Genomic DNA, 20,811 nt, shown 5'->3' with positions numbered 1-20,811 from the left:
CCAAACAAAAACCAGGGACAATTTTTAACAAAAAGTTTAATTTAAATTTATCAGAGAGTATTGTTTTGTATTAATTAAAAATGGTGGTCATAAAATGTAATTTTTGTATCTTAGAATATGATATACATGTACCTGGATAACATATCTATAAATATGCATTATTATATTGGAGTTTTAAGATTATCTTATTGTTATTTTTTGAGTAATTATCCCTATCCCTGCTCACTGAACCATATATTAACAAAGTTTATAAACATAACTCTATAAGAAAATATATTTATTTACCTTTTTTTATCCAGTTCTATTAATCTTTTGCTTTTCAGGTCAAACAAAAACAAAATACACTGTACTTTCATAGGCTAAATTTAAATGGTTCAAAGTTGCAGTAAAATAGTGTTTAAAAACAAATATGATTGCCCCCATAAAAGTTATCTATGGCATCGTATTGTATAAAGTATTGTATTCCGCAGATATTAAAATGTTTTAATCTTATGATTTTATTTTAGTTTTTGTGGAAAATTGTCTGCAATTCAGTTATTCAGTCTGTATGCTGGAAAATCAGTTCTAATCTTGAGGATGTTAATCGGTTTCTAAGCCATACTGGGAAAATATTTAATAGCAATAGTAACGTTTTTTTTCTGAAATTATGCCTTACGTAGAGAATTACTACAAAAAAACAATATTTACACACATGCAATTTATTACAACTAAATTAAAAAAAAATTTAGTTAAAAATGGCTCTAATGAATAAATGAAAGAAACAAATAATTTCAGATTTTGTAATAAGTTGGCAAAAAAGTTGAAATATTTAGCCTAGTTTATTTCCAGAAAATAAAAAGCAACAAATTTTGGTGTTATCTCAAATAAGCAAAACAATCCAACTGCAACGATTCGTGTATGTAAATTTTCCAACTTTCCAAAGTTTGAGAAAAAAAAGAAGTTGATTTAACACTAAAAATTTCTTAAGAAAAATGCAACATATTCAATGTAAACCATAATTATGGACAAAATTGCCCGGTACATAGATTGATGTTTGATTGATTTGTAGGAAAAGTTTTAAGCACAAGTCTTTGTTAAGGCCAAATATGAATAAATATAGATCCAAATTTTTTTATGTTTTTAAACTTAAAACAATTTATATTCTGAATAACCTTTATAATCTGTTTAATTTCTAGGTCACATTCCTTACCTCATTGTTAAATCATTATTAAAAATATAAGGTCACTTATTGCAAAGGGTTAAAAAACTAAAGATATCAACCGCCTTCAAAATTGTAAGTAACTGATTTTTCTATGTGCCAAAAAATCTGTGTATTTGATGAGACACTAAAATTTGGTTTAGAAAATACAAATAATAGTGCAAATGCAAAATTCCATTTTCTACAGGGTTAAAGCTATACATAAAAGGACCAAAAAATAATCATATTTCTCTATTTATATTACAAAAAAGTTCTTTTGTGCAATTAATATTTGATTAAGAATTAATCAGCTGTTTTATAAAATTTTACGGGATATAATACTTTATACTATATTCAAACCTAGTAAAAGTGGCTGACTCAGAAAAAAAAACCAATGAGAGGCCAGTATACACTGTAATTGACCAATGGTAAAATTTATAGTGGCCTCTCATTGGTAATTTTTTTTCTGACGTCATAATCTGAATCAGTCACTTTTACTAGGTTCCTATATTCCTGACTTAATTTTTCTTGTTTTCTTCTTTTTATTCCCTTCTCTAGCATAAATTCGTTTTAAATTCTTCATTTTATTTGAATATTGGTGTAGCTATTTAAAGAAAGATATTTTAAAATGAATAAAATGAACATTAATTTCAACAACATAATCGAGTTTTATTATTGTCATTAAACAAGAAATCTAAAAAGTCTCATCTATTGGTTTGTGTAACACACAGTGTAATAAAATTCTGGTTTTACAGGAGACAATGTGCTATATATTACACTAGTCCCCAAAGTTTTATAATACTATTTCTTATTCATTACCTTATTAACATTATGGACTTTTATCTAATTTTGATTGCTTGGTTCATTTAGATTAGTGTCCAAATGTTTCAACCCTAATTGTAATCTACATTAGGGGTAAATTTGTGTAGTATCATCGGGAATGTACATCAAGAAATCAGCTTTTGTTTTTTCGCATTAGATAACTGAATTAAATCACGTTATATACGTATGCGGTCTTACGGTCGAACGGATGTACGTGTCTACCATATTTAAAGAGTTGCTGCGCTACCAAGCATCGATTTCATTGCAAAACTTTAATTTAATTTTAATCAAAAAGATTTATTGTTTTTTCTCTAATGAAATTTTTGATCAGTGGATTGCACTTTTTATAAGCAAAGCTTTTCTGCATTTAAGGTGTGTGGCTATTAACGTAAAATAAAGCATGTAAGAATCGTCCTACTTGTTTTAATCCTTTCAGAAGGTTTTCTTTTGACAACGAACAATTTTAAAGCAAATCAACACTATAGTCAGTAGAAAGTCCGTCCATATTCTATAAGGTTTGTACGTATATACAAATTAAACTTGGACTAAATTTAAACACTATCAAGTATTAACTTATCTTTTACTAGCAGCTTCGAAATTTTTTTTTTTTTTTTTTTGGGGGGGGGGGTACTTTTCAATTTTTTTTTTTGGGGGGGGTGTCCCACCCCCCCAGAAAATAGTTATAAACCTTCCCGGGACCTATAAGAAGCTACCCTGTAAAGAAGAACCCGATCGGTCCAGCGGTTAGCGAGATCCTTCGCTACAAACAGACAGACAAACAAACAGACAGACATCGTTCTACTTTGTATTATAGATAGACTAATGGAGATAAAATATACGTGGATATCATTATAGGTGAAAAATTGTCCTCTATGTAGGATGCTATATTACCTCTCATTCATTGGTCAGTCTGTTTATCCAGTAGAAGGGTTAAGTACGGATGGGGTTATATTAGCCCAAGATTCTAGTAATAATAAATCTATTTATAGACTTTGAGTTCTTCCGTTGTCACTCTTGTTTGGTATTATGTTTGATTTTCTTAACTCGCTGTAGTTAATGTTGTCATCCTGGTTATAAAACACTGTTCTTTAATTATCAAAATTGAAAGAAAAATTAAAGTCATTTCTTCTATTTACTGAACTTTAGTCATTCTTTTTTTTTAAAAGAACCTTTCCATTTCTAGAATAATAATTAATTTTTAGCCATGTAACCATTAATTACATTTTGATTTATAATATTACATTGTAAACTAGCAGCTACGCCCGTTGAGTCCTATATGGTCATCTGGGGAATGGCTGGTGGATGTACCTACCACTTTAAATTTAGCTTTAATTTCCTAGGATTATAGAAACCTTTACTGAGAATATGAATGATAAAAATTGTACTTTTTGTTTGCTATAAAGGATTTTATTTTATATAAGCTTTCCATATCTCTTTTTGTAAATCTAGAATTACAAAACAATATCTTGCAAGCCTAGGCAACAGTGTTAATGTGATATAAATGTTTGCTAGTATCTCAGGAATGGCATTATGAATAACCGGAACACATTATATTCCTACCTCATTTAATCCTTTTATATGCTAAACACAGGGATATAGGAAATAGGACAATAGGTGATAGTATCGCTTACAAACCAATTAATAACCGTTGAATTAGAATCGGTCAGCGGTACTGAAAAACCATGTATAGCAATGTATTACAGACAATTTTTCACGAATATTAAATAAGAAATCATAAGATCAATTCCATTTTAATTTCCATTGAAAGCTTTTTATAATATGTTGCGATAAATTACCTTTCCACAATTATCTTGGAATTAGAATTCTCCCTTTTGGGTAAAGAATGCTGTTCAATTTAAGTTCTCTTTCTCCCTGACTAAGTAAACCTTAGTATTTTTGGTGCAAAAAAGCCAAAATTTATCATTTTTTCTTTTATGCAAATATTTATTCTTTAAAAGTAGTTTATTAGTAGAGTAGCTACTTTTTACATAAAAACCTCCGTACCTCTGTCTTTAATAATATAATTGGTTAGTAGGAATTAGGACGCAGTCACTTTAAAATTTTTAGTTTAGATTCATAGTTTAAATGTTCAGAATTTAATTGAAGTGAAAAAAGGTTTTTTGATTTTCAAACGACAAGTTTGTTTATTTGTGAAGTAACTTGAGGGAAGGAAGGGAACATTGGACTGTAACTTTTACTGGTACCCAAATACGTTCTCTCATTCGTTGGGTATTTATAAATCTTGTTTAGTTAGTTCAAAATAGCAGTGAGTAAGTTTCTCTAGTTCGTTAGCTAAAAAAAATTAGGTGTTTTTGTTAATTTTTGATTGGTTGAATAAAACTAGAAGTGTCCAAACTTTTCAAGGAATAATTTTAATGAATAATAGAGGTAATTTTGTGAAGATGTTTATCAACTCAATCATTATCAAAGATAGTGCTAATTTTTTAGAAGATTTTTTATCCTTACTTTGCCCTTAAATATTTCATAAATGTTACTGGTAAAAATTCTCTAAAATAAATTCTTTATTATACATTCCTAAAATACAAATGGATAAAAAAATCTTATTGAATATCTTAGTTCGGAATATGAACTTAATAGTAACCTTAATCAATAAATTTGTTTTTCTATTTTAACCTTCTTTTACAAACTTCGTCTAAAAATAAAAAATTACATAATTATACTTTATCAAGTCTATGCCAATTTATGATGAATTTTTTATCAAATGTCTACTAAGTTTTAAGGAATTTTTCACATAAAGTTAAACTATATTGTAAGTAGGATAGAAAGGGGTTATAAGACTTTATGATGAAAAATCATAATACAAAGAAAGAAAATTTTTAATAAATTATTATTTTATTGTTTACTCTATGATAAAAGATTTTAAAAGTCTTTAATGTTTAAAACCCTTACAGATCGGGCCCCAATTCCCACCTTAATAGATCGGGGGGGGGGGGGGGGCTCAAAGAGCCCCCCCCCCTCTATCTCGGCTCCTGGTACAGATAAAGACGTAAAAAATTTTTTCTGGTGGTTCATGTGTATTTTTAGAGAAAATTACTTTTTCTAGTCATAGCAGTCAGACCGCTCCTTAGCCGCTTTTTAGCGGCCAGCCGCTAAATTTTAAAACAGCTGTAGAGCGGCCAATTTTGCAGCTAGGATGACCAAATTTTTGGACGAACTTTTATTTTTCATAACAAAAAAATTACTTTTTCTGATCATCGCCGAAAAACGGCAAATAACGGAAACCGCCATTTTCGGCGGTTACGGCGGTAAAACGGCGGTTGGCGGCGCAAATTAATATTTTTATCTGTTTATTATTGCTCAAGGATTTACCAAAAAAAATTATAGGTCTCTAGCTGTGATAGAAGCCACAATATTCATGATTTATATCTGTAGTAAAAGCCGGACAAAAATCGGTCATAAAGTCCGTCAGGGAGCGGTCAAACGGTCATAACACCACTTTTCTCAGAAGGTCATTGATATCTAAGTATTCACCAAAAAAATTTTAGGTTTCTACCTTATACACAAAAGTCATAATGTAGAAATTAGGATTTATTTAGAATTTTTTCTAATTTTGTTTGCTACCCAACCGACTTTGACCGGACACCACGACCGACACAGACCAGATATCCTAATAAAATCAACTCTTGCCGACGTATAATTACTAAACTTAAAAAGTCATGAAGTTACAGCTCTCCATCTTACCTACAAAAAAAATGAGATTGAAAAAACTAGAGGGGGGGGCTCTTTGAGCCCCCCCCCCCCCCCGATCTGTAAGGGTTAAATAATTAAACTATTTTATAACACATTTATCATTTAAATTCAATTTTATTAAGAAGTTTTTTGAAAGTTTAAGATGAAGAGATTCTCTGTACTTCATGTGTTATAATAGTTGTGCAGATAGAATATCATCTCCTTCATTATACTATTGATTTGTTATTTTAGCTCCCTACTACCGATATATTTATTTTTCGCAGAGGCTAGGAGAAGGGTGCTTTATCCATCCCTTAAATTAATGGGTTGTATACACACCCTATGTTTCTATAGACAAGGGGGTACACCACTCTGATCACCCCCCCCCCCCCCTTAAACAGCAAAGGAGAGTGTAATAGTAAAAAAATGCAGACCCCCCCCCCCTTAAATTAAAGGGGATTTGGAAATAATTATTTAGGTGAAAGATATCCTTTTGCATAGCCTAGAATTTTGGAGCCCCCTTAAGTATATTACTTTATTAATTAATACTTCATTACATTACTCCTCTATTCATATTCTTAGTCTTAACCCTCCAGGCTTCCCAGACCCTTGTTTAACCTAACTTATCCTGCTTTTTGTAGGTGTATTCCGACCCAGCATATAGAGAAGAAATGTGGAAGTGAGCTGCGTGGCAGAGGCTTCATCATGTCAGGGTCCTATCCAAGATATTATATGGGGGGACAAGTCTGCTCTTGGAGTCTTAAACTTAGATCTAAGGTATACACTATCTATCCATCTGTTTAATCATATATATCTTTTATTAGAGAGGAAAAAGAAAATTTATCTGTAAATTATACTTGTACCTAAAGTTTGATAAACATGCTCTTAAACTTCAGGTACTTTGATTGGTATTCTGATTGGTTGGTAGCAAACAAGCAGTTTCCAAACTTTTCAACCAATAATTTCAATCTAATAAATGGATTTTTTTATAATTTGGGATATACAACAATACATCGTCTTACACCTTAGATTATCTGGCTTAAATACCTATTAGTTTGAATGTTATTTTATTGGGTTAGTATTTCACTTACAGCTGTGTTGGTAGATGGCTAATTTTTAAACTAAAGCATGACATCATGCCTTTATCCATTACTTTAGCGATTTAGATATTATGCCTCTAATATAATTACTCAAAGCTCGTAATATTATGATTGTATCTGATCCATCATATATAAATATGTGAACATTATAGCCAATACATGTTCCATCTATCATTTCTCTATTTAGGAAACAATGTTGGTGAGAATTCATGATCTACAGCTAGAGAATACAACTTATGTTCAGGCATTTTGGCTTTAAATAACATACATTTTATTCTACAATTATAAGAAAAAAAAATAAGATAGAAAAAAGAAAAAATAGAGTTTTAGAGCATATATTCGTTGTTATTTTTTGGGCATAAAATATGTATGGGTCTTTTGTAGTATGACCGACAAAACAACGGACCAAGTAAATTATAAACTAGATGCTAATTGTCATAGAGAATCAACCAAAATAAATCAGCGGTCTATCTTGAATAGCATCAGAGAAATTCACGATTTCTTACAGACGGAAGGACATATGGTTGGATGCTCAGAATTTTAGAGTAACTTCGATTCTTTCTTTTGAAAAACAATTAGAAATAAGAATCAATTTAGATTGGAATCATAAGTTAGTAATATTTATCTATGAAAATATTTCAAATGTTTAATGTACCAATTATTATTTGATTTGAAAATAGGGTCAACTGGTCGACTAGCAGGTATTTGGTGCAAAAATTCTTTAAGTCAAAAGGATTTTTATAGGATACATTAATAGTCAACAGAAAACTTTCATTTTGTGGAGAGTTGCATAGAAAGATTATTTTTGCCTCTAACGAGGATGTTTTTATCACTCTAAATACTTCTACTAGCCAACACTATATCCATCCCAAGGTTAGTAAATAATATCTTTTTATATTAGAGGTAGGATGTATGTTTGTCTGTCACGTAGGTAGGATTTCTAAAAAGGTCTATGGTTATATTAAAATTTAGTAAGTGTCTAACTCCCTTGGTCTTTGCTTTGAGGGAGGGTAAAATCAGAATGATCACCTAAAATCCTAAAATATATATACGAAGTATCTTTTTAAAAAATTAACCCACTCGGACAAGCTGTTCTCATATCTTTTGAAAACCCTGAATATTAAATAAAATTACAGATAGAACAAGTTACTTTCATTATATATATATATTTTTTTAATCATTTAATTATTATATGTTTTAGCGAGGATTTATTCTGGAGTACATGACACTGTCGTGTTCAGCACAAATTTCATTTCCATCCTTCTCTCTGATACACAGTAACCAGACACATGCCACCTATGAATGTAGTAATCCAGGTATAAATATTTCCATCCTTCTCTCTGATACACAGTAATCAGCCACATGCCACCTATGAATGTAGTAATCCAGGTATAAATATTTCCATCCTTCTCTCTGATACACAGTAACCAGACACATGCCACCTATGAATGTAGTAATCCAGGTATAAATATTTCCATCCTTCTCTCTGATACACAGTAACCAGACACATGCCACCTATGAATGTAGTAATCCAGGTATAAATATTTCCATCCTTCTCTCTGATACACAGTAACCAGACACATGCCACCTATGAATGTAGTAATCCAGGTATAAATATTTCCATCCTTCCCTCTGATACACAGTAACCAGACACATGCCACCTATGAATGTAGTAATCCAGGTATAAATATTTCCATCCTCTCTCTGATACACAGTAACCAGACACATGCCACCTATGAATGTAGTAATCCAGGTATAAATATTTCCATCCTTCTCTCTGATACACAGTAATCAGCCACATGCCACCTATGAATGTAGTAATCCAGGTATAAATATTTCTATCCTTCTCTCTGATACACAGTAATCAGCCACATGCCACCTATGAATGTAGTAATCCAGGTATAAATATTTCCATCCTTCTCTCTGATACACAGTAACCAGACACATGCCACCTATGAATGTAGTAATCCAGGTATAAATATTTCCATCCTTCTCTCTGATACACAGTAACCAGACACATGCCACCTATGAATGTAGTAATCCAGGTATAAATATTTCCATCCTTCTCTCTGATACACAGTAACCAGACACATGCCACCTATGAATGTAGTAATCCAGGTATAAATATTTCCATCCTTCTCTCTGATACACAGTAATCAGCCACATGCCACCTATAAATGTAGTAATCCAAGTATAAATATTTCCTTAAGTCTCATGCTGCATTGGGATATTCTTAGCATAACAATTTTTGGACGTTTGAAATACTGTATTGTAAAAGTAAAAGGATGTTTGTCAGTCTGACTATGTGTTTGAACTATAATATTTTACAATCAGTTGCACTGATATGGTTCTTCTTTACAGTGAAGCTCTTATTAGGTCTAGGGAAGGTTGACAAATTATGAGACAAATTTATTAGATGATCAATGATTTAATTTTAACCTACTCTTGTTACAGGATTCATATTCCCTGTGACTGGGTCCAGTATCCAAACAGTGCTTTGTGATGGAAATACTCTTATCACTGAACCTCAACAATGTATCCAACAGGTGAGAGGCTGTATTTCTTTTTAAATCAGTGAAGTCAGAAGGTTTATAACTGGAGCCAATTGGATCAAGCATGACATGGGTTAATTCATCTTAGCTCCTGTATGAAGTGTTTTAATATATATTTTGAATCAGGCTTTGGGGCAAAATTCCTAAGGACCTAGTGGAAGAAAGACCATCTAAAAGACCTAACGGACAAAAGACCAAATACTCAAATATATAACAAAAAATACAGACATAGTTCACATGATTAAACAGTTAGGTATTTTGTCCCCTCAAATCTTTTGTCTTTAGGTTTTGCTTTAAAGTTAAAGTATTTTGTTTTTCCTAAAGCTTTTTAGTTTCTTGTTTACTCTTCTTTTTGTTGGCATGAGAATTTATGACAGACAGATCAATTAAATCAACCAAACAATTCATTTAAACCACAAAGTACATTTGCAACAAAAACTATGTTGACTTAAAATTGAAGTAAACCGCAGTAGACATTTTACACTGGAAAGGAAATAGATGTATTGTTATTGTACCACTTTATCGCAAAAAAATGATAAAATCACAAATAAAAGGATTAAGAAAACCGAAAAATAAAATTCAAAAATATTTCTGTTAAAATATTGTTAAATAAGAAATGGCATCCAAGGGGGTATTATTGGATGTATTTTTACATACAGAAGAACAATTGGCTTTTAGGCTGTTTATGTTGCTTTCACTATTCCTTCTATGCAGAGCTCCTAGTTGCTAGGGGCCTAGACGCTAGTATCCACATATATAGAGAAACTCTGTTGTTTTGGGCTTATTAATTAAGTTAAATTATATTATTTTATTTGACTATATGAATAAACCTTTCTATCCTCGAACAAAATGCTTTTTCCAATATCTTTAAAACTGCAAATACGTACGCTATTTATAGAAATATTGAGTTTAAAAATGACTACGATGTATCACATTTCATTTATAAATAAAACCAATTAATCAAAGTTAAAGTTAGATGAATTTAATTTATTTGTGTTATTGTCGACATAATGTCAGTTACTGACAAATTTATTGATATTTGCTGAAAATTATTTTTATGAAACCTTGAATTGTATTGAAAAGGAAAAGTATCCATACGTAGCGCAAATGTATATTAGATTTGAAACAAAAGTAAGAATATAAAGAGAGTCCAGAGTTATCAAATTATTATAAATCAACATTATAAAATATCTTTTTGTTTCCGTCAAAGTGCCTAGTCTAGCACAGAATCCCCCCATAGGTGTGGTAGTTTTATTTCTAGTGTTGATTTTTACCTTGGGCTAGGTTAGGTTAAGTCACACAGCTATAGACCCCACAGGTTTATAGTTCTAAGCAGGGTAAAGAAAATAACATAAAATTATTTTCCGTTTTTTTTTAAATGGGGATATGATATCTGTGTTTGCTAAGAATTTTGAGGGAAAGCGCCAGATAACATACCAAAAAATTTAGTTCTCCATTTACCTTGTCAACCAATAAGTTCGTATTTTTGTGAAGTCATACCATTACAAAAGGTAAATTTAATTACTTTTGACTGATAGACGGACGGGCGGATACACCCCAGCTTTAAAGAATCTTTCCTACTAAAAATACTTTTGCTAGCATGATGATAAGACAAATATATAATCATTTATTATGAGAAATCTCATATGGTATGGTAATAATATTTCTAATATGAAACTCAAATTGGAAATGAGATGTTCAATATCTAAAGCTATATCCGAATTATTAGATTTAGACATGAAATCAAGGGCGTAGTTTCAGTATAAATCTGGGGGATCGGTAAAGAATGTTTTGGGGCAGTGATGTAAAGGGATAAGACGAGGGCCGATAAATTGATAAACATCCCCCATGATGATACACAAAATTCCTTTTTCTGCAGATTACTTTTGGCTGAAACGTTAGGACATCCAACTTAATTAATTATGAACCAGCCAATAAAAAGACATTTAAAGTCCTCAAAGTTATTGTGTAACGAATAAGAAAACGTTATTAAAAGTTTTGGGGAAAAGTGTAATAACAGGGGATCTTGGACAAAGTAGCTTCGGACAAAGTAGCTTCAGACAAAGTAGCTTCGGACAAAGTAGCTTCAGGACAAAGTAGCTTCAGGACATAGTAGCTTCCGGACAAAGTAGCCTCCTAAGGAAAGTAGCCTCCACTGTTAATAAAGGTCATGGCCGCAGCGCTCGGCCCCCTGGCCTGCCTAGCCGCGGGCGCTCGGCCCCCTAGCCTAAAACCTAACCTAACCTAACCAAAAAAATTTTAAAACATTATTCAAAATTGTAAAAACAATATTAAAAATTGTAAAAATCTATCAACCACTTTTTGCAAAATCCACGGAATTCTAAACACCCTATATATTATCAGTTGATGATATTTTTTTAAAATAAATGTTCTGAGGCTAACATAGGTTAGGTTGGGTTAGGTTATAGGCTAGGGGGCCGAGCGCCCGTGGCTAGGCAGGCCAGGGGGCCGAGCGCTGCGGCCATATTGGAGACTATTTTTCTTAGGAAGCTACTTTCCTTAAGTAAATGTCCTGAAGCTACTTTGTCCTGAAGCTACTTTGTCCGAAGCTACTTTGTCCGAAGCTACTTTGTTCAAGATTCATAAAAGGCCATTGTCCCCTTCCTCCTCGTTTTTAGGGGTCTCGAAATTTGCAAACGATTAAATCATCTTTTTTTAGCTTAACAATATACAATCTCAAGAGTTAAAAACTTTGTGGCTGCTGGATTTTTTCACTTTCAGTCACTTTAAAGCACTAGCAAAATGGATCTTACACCAGATTTTCTCTAATATAGTGAACTAGCAGCGAGCTAAAGTATCGATACCCCCCATCCCTTTTTTACCCCATGAGTTCCATGTTAGCAATCTAAATTGCCCCTGGCATAATATCCACATGTATTCTACATCCATTCTTGCAAACATCTTTATATAATTATTTTTCCATCTAATACTAACCTCAAGTAAGTTAGTAAGTTTCAAAGAAAAAGTCTTTCATCTTGTTTTGAAGAAAATTCATAGAAAATAAGGGGTAGATTTTATTTGCAGATTAAATGATGTTCTTAGCATTTTGATGTATCTCTATCTATTACATAAAGTAGTAAGGCTTTTTGTCTGAAGCTTAAGACTGAAATATTTACTAACCGATTGAGTTCTCAATTTTAGGTCACGGTATGTTTTTAGGCTTTTTTATTTTTAGATTTCAGTATTGGAAAGGTTTTGGGCTATTATTATACCGTTTCAAATACAGATCCTCTAGATGCTTTGGGCCCAGCTACTAGATTCTTTTACAAAGCATAGCATACGTAAAATAATCAAACCTAGGCGAACAATTAGTCCATATTCATCTAAACCTATGGTATATTGACTATTTAAGTTTTGTGATATGTACAATAGTAGAAAATGATCATTCTATTAATCTTACTCTTTTTCAGTATCCAACCTTCAATATAATCTATTTATCTAATTTCTTCCCAATTTCAATTTCAGGGTATTTAGAGGAAATTCCATTTTCATTTTGTCTTTTCAAAATAGTTTTACTCTTTTTAAATTTTTAAATTGAATTACAGTATTTCATTTTTCAAAACGTAGTATTCCGAATTGATATGAATATATGAAATAGGTAAAAATTAGCTTGGCGGGTATTTTTCATTGCATGAAAGGCTATTTTAAGGCCAAACTGCTGGCCTCATAACATAAGAAAAAATAAGAGAAAGCTTTTTCAGTATGGCTTTGAAAACGAAACTAGTTTTAATAATAATTTTTTTTTTCATTTAATACCCGCGGAAAGCTTTCTATAAAACGATAAAGAACTATTCTGAAACACTTATTCCATATCGACATGCTTGGTTTTGTCCATTCTAATTACGTGCGAATCCAAACCGGCTTAATGGAATGACGCTACAGTCGCTTGCAAAACCAAAGAATGGGAGAGAAAAAGAAAGAAAACAAGATTGACAATATCTATAAGTAGCGAAGCTCAAAAATTATGGATGGACATCTGAAAAACTTTAGAACAGTGTCATAAAAAACTTCAATCCCAGCCGTCTTTCTTGAATAGGAGCCGGGAAAATCCCAATAGCTCTACGGACGGACAGACAAAGTGAATTATAGAGTAGCTTCGCTATTAAAAAAAAGAAAAGAAGTTGACATACCAAAACTTTCCAGAAGAAAAGAAATATTTTTATGGAAAAGTTTAAATGAAAATGTTTAACATTAGAAATAAGTCAGGCTTTCAATTTTGGAAAAATTATATTATTTAATTAAATATAGAATTACATTCTAATAAGAAAGATATTTTCAATGAAAATAATGGAAAAAGTAGTATGAATTATAATGAATCCTATTGATTAAAAATGAACCTAGTAAAAGTGTCTGACTCTGATTATGACGTAAAAAAATTAGCCATTGAGAGGCCACTATAAATTTTACCATTGGTCAATTACATTGTATACTGGCCTCTCATTGGCTATTTTTTTATGAAATGATCAGAGTCAGATACTTTTACTAGGTTCATTAAAAATGCTATTTTTATAATTACTCGAGAATATACAATTAAATGAAAAACTCTCTTTAACTTCTCTGCCTATCTAAAGTAGGTATTTGTATTTCTACACAATATGTATTGAAATTATAGGCGTTCGGTAGTAAATAAATACATTTTAGTAAAAACACAATAAATATTAACAAAGAAACAAAACAGCATTTGATCTGAAATTTTTTAATTATAATGTTTTTCTTGAGAGGGAATATCTATCCAGAAAATATGTGTCAAAAGCTTTGATAAGATCAAAATAACATTAATGTTATTTTTTTCCTACTATAGAAGAAACATATAAATATCTTGCAGTTTTAAACCATGCATTGTCTTATGATATCATTAAATTAAATTTGCAAAGAAAAAGATAATTGAAAATAGATTAAAAGCATTTTAAAATTATCAAGGATGACAACATCAATGCAAGCGAAGCTTAACAAATATAGAGATATAACTAAAATGATTGATATAAAGAACTTTGTGACTAATCGTGCTAGGAATCAATATTTCAAAAATCAAGTAAAAAGGATATATTATATGCTCATCATATTAAAATGAACTGGACATACAGACTTTCTGACAGTGATTAAAGACTTGCTTCTCTTTTCCAAATGTACCCCATTGTTTAACGAATCATAATGCAAAGTTTGAAATTGATATGATGGTTCTATTTTAATGATAAGAATATTTGGGTATAGTCCCTTTCGTGGCAATGCACCTTAATGGGCAATTCTACGTATTTTTCACAGTAGCGTTTCTTCTATTTCTAGCCCCTGGGGGGGGGGGGGGTCTAACCCTGCGGGGTCAATTGCCTAACCCTGTGAGGCAATCACATAACCTAACCTAAAATAATCTATAAAAAGCCATTTTAAAATGAGCCGAATCGCCACGAAAGGGACTATTCCCGAATATTTTTATAGTTTTTTATAGAAATGGGAATGATATTTTGATAGATATTGTTTTTTCTTACTCAATTTTAAGATTAGATTAGGGTAGGAGTGGACATCGAATTACAAATTAAAATAACAATTAAAGTTTATAAACTCGTTAGATTAGTCGTTGGATTACAAACTTTTCAACCTATAATTGTATTCTAAATACATAAGAGTTAATTTAATTTATTATCTGTTGTCCTATCCCTGTACTAGACAGACAATAACCATTGATATCTACAAATTTTGAAATTCAAACAAACCTAGAAAGAAATGTAAAGATTCCAATATATTGGATTTTTTCTCATGATATCTATACATACCAAATATACCAGTTTTTATTCCTAGACCTTAAAAATTAGGTGTTCAAAAAATTAGGTAAAATTATCTGGGCTTATAGTTAACCTTTAACCAGATCTTCATTGCAACGTGTGATAGACAACTTTCCACGGATAATAAGTGGAAAATATTCTATAACAAAATGTGATACTAATTTTCCAGTATGGTTCAGCAATGCCGTTCTTAAGCGGATATTAGTTTCAAAGCCACTCTGGAGTAGATAATTATTGCATCGTATTATATACAGCTTTCCGCGGATAAAAATTTAATAATTACAAGATTAATTCTATTTTTGTTGGCCCCAAAAGTGAAAAGACTAAGCCAACAAAACTGGTATTGATTTTCTGAATTTTTATTTCATTATTAGAGGTAATTTTCTATAATACGATATATAATAAGATTTTTCTGTACTAATTTAGCGGATTTTTCTTTTCTGGAAAAATGATTAAAAATTTAAGATTTGGACTGTAAATGCACTGAATGCAAAACCAAATTTAGTGGTTTATCCAGAAATATTAAGATATTCTTTTTTTTTCTGTCCGTCTCCTGCAATTTAGGGTAACCAAGGGGATTTGCCCAGCTTAAAATCTATAGAAGGGACCTTAAAACATGTCAGCTTTAATTATTGTTACCAAAGAAATCTGGTAGATATGAGCAAATTTCTATGTATCCTCTTTCTTAAGAATAATTTTAGCTGTATATTTAATTATTTAATGTCCTGTTTTGAAATATCTACATGTAACAGTTTATGGGTACTGAATAGAATTTTTACTTTATTCTTTTCTAAATTTTCTTGCATTTAGTCTCATGGAGATTCTATTCTACACTATAAATTGATATGTATGTCTGTAATGACCTTAATCCAGTTAACATAAATTTGAAGGAAAAATTAGTTTATTTCTTCTTAAATTATTAAATTGTCAATGTTTCGCCACTGTTAGTATTACTATCCTTGTACCTAGATTTGTTTCTCTTGTTTTAAATATATTCATATCCAGGTATCTAAAGGGTAAGGCAATGGCCGATAAATTGATGTAAATTACCATTGGTCCCTCTTCTGTAGATTACAATTATTGATTGGAACGTCTGGTCACTCAACTTAATGAATCAACCAATCAAAATTCATTGAAAACTAACGAATGAAAAAGGTCACTAAAAACTTTGGGGACTAGTGTAATATACAGCCCATTGTCCCCTTCCTCCTTGATGCATATCTCTTTGAATTAAATAATGCATATTCTATTAAAGACATACAAGGGCAGGAATGATATTTTTGCTATAAAGAAAGGGGGGGGGGGAAGAGGGTAAAAATTGGCCAAAAATATCCCACTCTTCTCTTAAAAAATTCTCAGTGAGGCAGTACAACAACCCCCTACCCCCCTCCCCATTAAGATTTTGATGGTTATTTATGGGGGTTAATAGTGGCAAAAAATTTACCTTGTAGGAGGGAATGGAGATTTCCCGAAAACGGTAACCCTCTTGTGTACCCTATAAAGATACATTTTTTATTAATTTGTCTGAGCCTTACTAAAAATACCGGTTCATGTAAATAGGCATACCTAAATACTTTTAAAGGTTGTGTTAAAGGTTTCGTGATTTTAATCATACTTTCTAATTCCTTGTAATATGACTACTTATTAGTTAAAAATACATTTAATGATAAAGGATTTTGATGCATATTAACCAACCTTTTTGTATAAAATAAAAATTAGAGCAGTTCGTTACGTACAACATGAAATGTAGAAAGGCTTTGTTTTAATTAATGAAACAAATTATTTAGGTTGTGGAAGATGCTGCCATGATAACAACAACGCCAACTGCGCCATACAGTCTTAGGTAAATTAATTGGATATTAATTACGTTTGCTCCTTCTTATGCTTTTTTACATTGTCAACAAAATAAGATTTGTTAAAAAAACATTGATCCCCAATAAGTATGTCCTTTAGCTTTCAGAATCGGTAATTAATTTTTAGGAGTATTAAAGATTTTTTATGTCTGTAAACAATGTATTTAAAATAAAAGTAATACAGTTAAATAAAATAATCAATTTTGATACTCAAAATTACACTTGCTGTAAATTACAGTTGGTGGTTAAAATGTTTGATCACTCAACTTCATGTACCAACAAACAAAAATTCAAATCAGGTCCCAAACGAATAAGAAAAGTTATAATAAAACTTGTAATAAACAATGTCCCCTCCTCCCTTATAACAATAGATATAATCGTTTTGGTTTAGAATCTAATAAAACTTTTAATTCAATTTAATTTTATTTAGGGATCAAGACATCACTGAAACAGAGATCTGGTTCCAGGAGGTTGTCTTCCCTCTGTTGTTATTATTCTTCCTTGTTGTCCTTAGTCTGGCGGGGCTCATTCTTCTCTCCCTTGCTCGCAGGTAAGCCCCGCAGTATTTGTTATTATTCTTCCTTGTTGTCCTTAGTCTGGCGGGGCTCATTCTTCTCTCCCTTGCTCGCAGGTAAACCCCGCAGGGTTTAAAAAACTTCTTGTAAAATAATTCTATATACGGTCACAACATACAAAAAGTAAAAGAAATTATTTTTGTAGCTTTTGAACCATAAATTGTGACAATTTTGAGTACAGCTCCAAATAATATGTTCAATGTTCAAAAGGCTTCACTTTAGTTAAGAAAATTTTTCATCTATTTGAGAGATGAAATTATTACAAAAAGAATAATATATGGACATTAGGACAGACACTTGCTGTAATTTTGTAACAACTTACTATAAAACTAGTAAATAACTTTTAAAATAACAATATGATATTTTCAGGCAACGTTTAGAGGAGGAGCAACTATGGGGAAGTAACGGCGGCGGTCGAATAGACGGCGTTATAACCAGCAACGGCCTTGTTGACTGGAGCCGGAGCGCCGTTATGGGCGACGGCGTCATAGACTGGGGTCGGATGGGACCGGAAACGGGAACTCTGCCAAATGGCAACGGGCATCACGCCGCAAATGGCGGCGGCAATGGTTTAGCAGGACGGCGGACTGAAATCCAAACAAATTCGTTTACTGTGACAACCCTGGATTCTTTTAATTGTAAATAAAATAGAAATTAAAATCTAATTATTCAGATAAAACACATTATATTAAAAATTTTAGACGGTTTTAAAAAAGAATAATTGTGAATGTTGTTAATTCATGTTTGATTATTTTTAAAATAACAATTTTTTATAAGAAATGTGAAATGTTATCTAAAGGTTGTACTCTAATTATTTAGAAGTGATGCTACTCTGTAATCGATGAATGTCCGTTAAATTTAGAACTAAAACTTACCTTTTGTTGATTTAATCTGAAACACTTTTGTGATTTTTTTAATATAACCTTATTTAACAAAAATTATATTTAACTATATTTTATACTCTTCCTTTTTTTTCATCAAAATAGATTGTTATTACTGTCCTACTTATTGCTTTAACCTTATATGTAAGTAACAGGATGTCTATCTGTCAGCTCTGCTTGAACCGAAAGATCTATTTAACCGCTGATCTGAAATTGTTCTCATCTATATTGAAGCTTCTTATAGGGTCCTTTAATAATCACTATTAGAAAAAAAAACTCCCCAACCTCCCTCCAAACTTTATTTACTTTTTTATTAAAACAAAATTTCTGTTGATGGGTTGACCCCCCTCCCCCCTCCCTTAATTGCCTAGAGAGAACTCTAGGGGCGAAGCTGATAGTTGAAATTAAAGTATTAATTTGATTAGATAATTTATTTTCAAAATTTATGAAATGGTGTGATTTTTATACTTTTATATAAAACAATAAAAACAAATGAAAAAATTATATTAAAATCTTATTTAAAGAGATGGAGAGGACAATAGGCAATAAATAATATTTTCTATTTTTATGCAGGATTTTTTAATAGGTATTTCTCGCATCGTATTATAAACGGCTTTCCGCGGATATAGAATGTACCATTATAAGATTAAAACTAGTTTTTTTAGCCCCGATTGTACATGCTAAAGCTGGATATAATACGATGCTAGACATAGTTTTTTCGTATGGACAAGAACCGGTTCCTATCCACCGGATTCGAATGAATACGAGAAAAGATATTAATTCTTCGCCAATTGTCCTATCTCTTTATCTAATGATTTTATGCTATAAATTGTACTAGATTAAATATATAATTTTATTTACTTTATAATTTGCCAAAAATAATTGAGGTGCTTTTAAATGATTAATTATTGTTTAATTATTATGAAAGTAGCTATTATTCAAATACAACATTTTTTATACAAATGTGTTTTTACTTTATTTAGCACTAGTGGCTACGCCCCTAACGGCCTCTAGGGGCACTTAAGGTGTTAGAGGGGAAGTTTAAAAAAAGAGGGGAAAATATTTTCTCGTATTCATTCGAATCCGGTGGATAGGAACCGGTTCTCATCCATACGAAAAAACTATGTCTAGCATCGTATTATATCCAGCTTTCTACGAATATAAAAATAAAAATGTACAATCATAAGATTAAAACCAGTTTTTTAGGCCGTGCCTTCGGCACCTCGGGGCTAAAAAAAACTAGTTTTAATCTTATAATTGTACATTCTATATCCGCGGAAAGCCGTTTATAATACGATGCGAGAAATAACTATTATTTTTTGGGGGGGAGGAGTCATTTTTTGTTTAGAGTGTAAAGATTCCCTTCCCAAAAATAGTTTAAAACCTTCCCAGGACCAATAAGAAGCTTCACTGTAAATGAGAACCATATTGGTTCAGCGGTTAGCGAGATCCTTCGTTACAGACAAAAAAATCTTTAATATGAACCTAGAAATAGTGTCTAACTTTTTAACTTTGTGACGTAACAAAAATCGAAGGATGAGAGGGGAGGTGGGAAAGGAAACCCCTAAAAAAGAGATGGATTTTTGTTACGTCACAAAGATAAAAAGTTAGACACTATTACTAGGTTCTTTAATATAATATTTATGTTAACCTAATATAATTTCATTGATGTTAAATGCTTCCTTGTCATTTGTATTGTCCCAATCAAGATCAGTGGACAGGAGAAATAGGACAAAAGTACAGAACGACACAGTGCACAACGGATAGAGGACAGAAGACAAAAGAACACGTGCACATAAATTTATATGGGTGTGTGGGGGAGTTAGTCTTGATGGAATGAAATATGAAAACCGAATAGCTAACTCAGATTGTTGCCAGCCACCCTCACTGCTATCAGGTCAATAAAGCTCATGAAAAATTTTAGATAATTTCTTTTAAATAAACTAAAAAATTCCCAATAAATAATTATTTTAATCTATATTTTCATATCAAATTTTTACATAAAAGTAATTCAATTTACAAAATGAATAAAAGTATTTAGGTACATATATATATATATTATATTATGAAACAAAATAATATAAGAAAAACGTTTGTTGAATATTTTTACATTATTTTGTGACCAAAACTGTATGGGCACTGTTATTACATTACTTGATGCTGAGTTCAAGGTTTATATATACTAGGGACTAACATTAGATGAAGATTATTCATGGTGTAAAAGAATTGTAAACTTTTAGAATTCAACTTATTCAATATAAAAACCTATAAGTATGACAACCTTGACTACTAATATTGTGCATAAGGCAACATCTGATTGAAAGGTCTTTAATATCTGAGTGAAAGAGTTAGAGAGTCTTTTA

The 20,811-nt window shown here is 31.3% G+C and overlaps 1 protein-coding gene across 1 annotated transcript in view; it reads left to right on the top strand.

Moving 5' to 3' along the window:
* Positions 1 to 19,381, top strand: part of LOC145322156 (uncharacterized) — an 85,078-nt gene extending 65,697 nt beyond the window's left edge. The window contains exons 7-14 of the mRNA XM_080163964.1: positions 6,331 to 6,466; positions 6,977 to 7,033; positions 7,534 to 7,662; positions 7,991 to 8,105; positions 9,244 to 9,335; positions 16,927 to 16,982; positions 17,423 to 17,542; positions 17,937 to 19,381. Of these exons, the coding sequence (XP_080020090.1) occupies positions 6,331 to 6,466; positions 6,977 to 7,033; positions 7,534 to 7,662; positions 7,991 to 8,105; positions 9,244 to 9,335; positions 16,927 to 16,982; positions 17,423 to 17,542; positions 17,937 to 18,213 (982 nt within the window). The 3' untranslated portion in view covers positions 18,214 to 19,381. The remainder of the gene's footprint in view (positions 1 to 6,330; positions 6,467 to 6,976; positions 7,034 to 7,533; positions 7,663 to 7,990; positions 8,106 to 9,243; positions 9,336 to 16,926; positions 16,983 to 17,422; positions 17,543 to 17,936) is intronic.
* Positions 19,382 to 20,811: the final 1,430 nt, after the last annotated feature.

The sequence above is a fragment of the Acartia tonsa genome, chromosome 6 (genome assembly GCF_053477335.1).
Source record: "Acartia tonsa isolate MP-2025a chromosome 6, ASM5347733v1, whole genome shotgun sequence".
Lineage (NCBI taxonomy): Eukaryota > Metazoa > Arthropoda > Copepoda > Calanoida > Acartiidae > Acartia > Acartia tonsa.
This window is presented reverse-complemented; position numbering and strand designations above follow the sequence as displayed.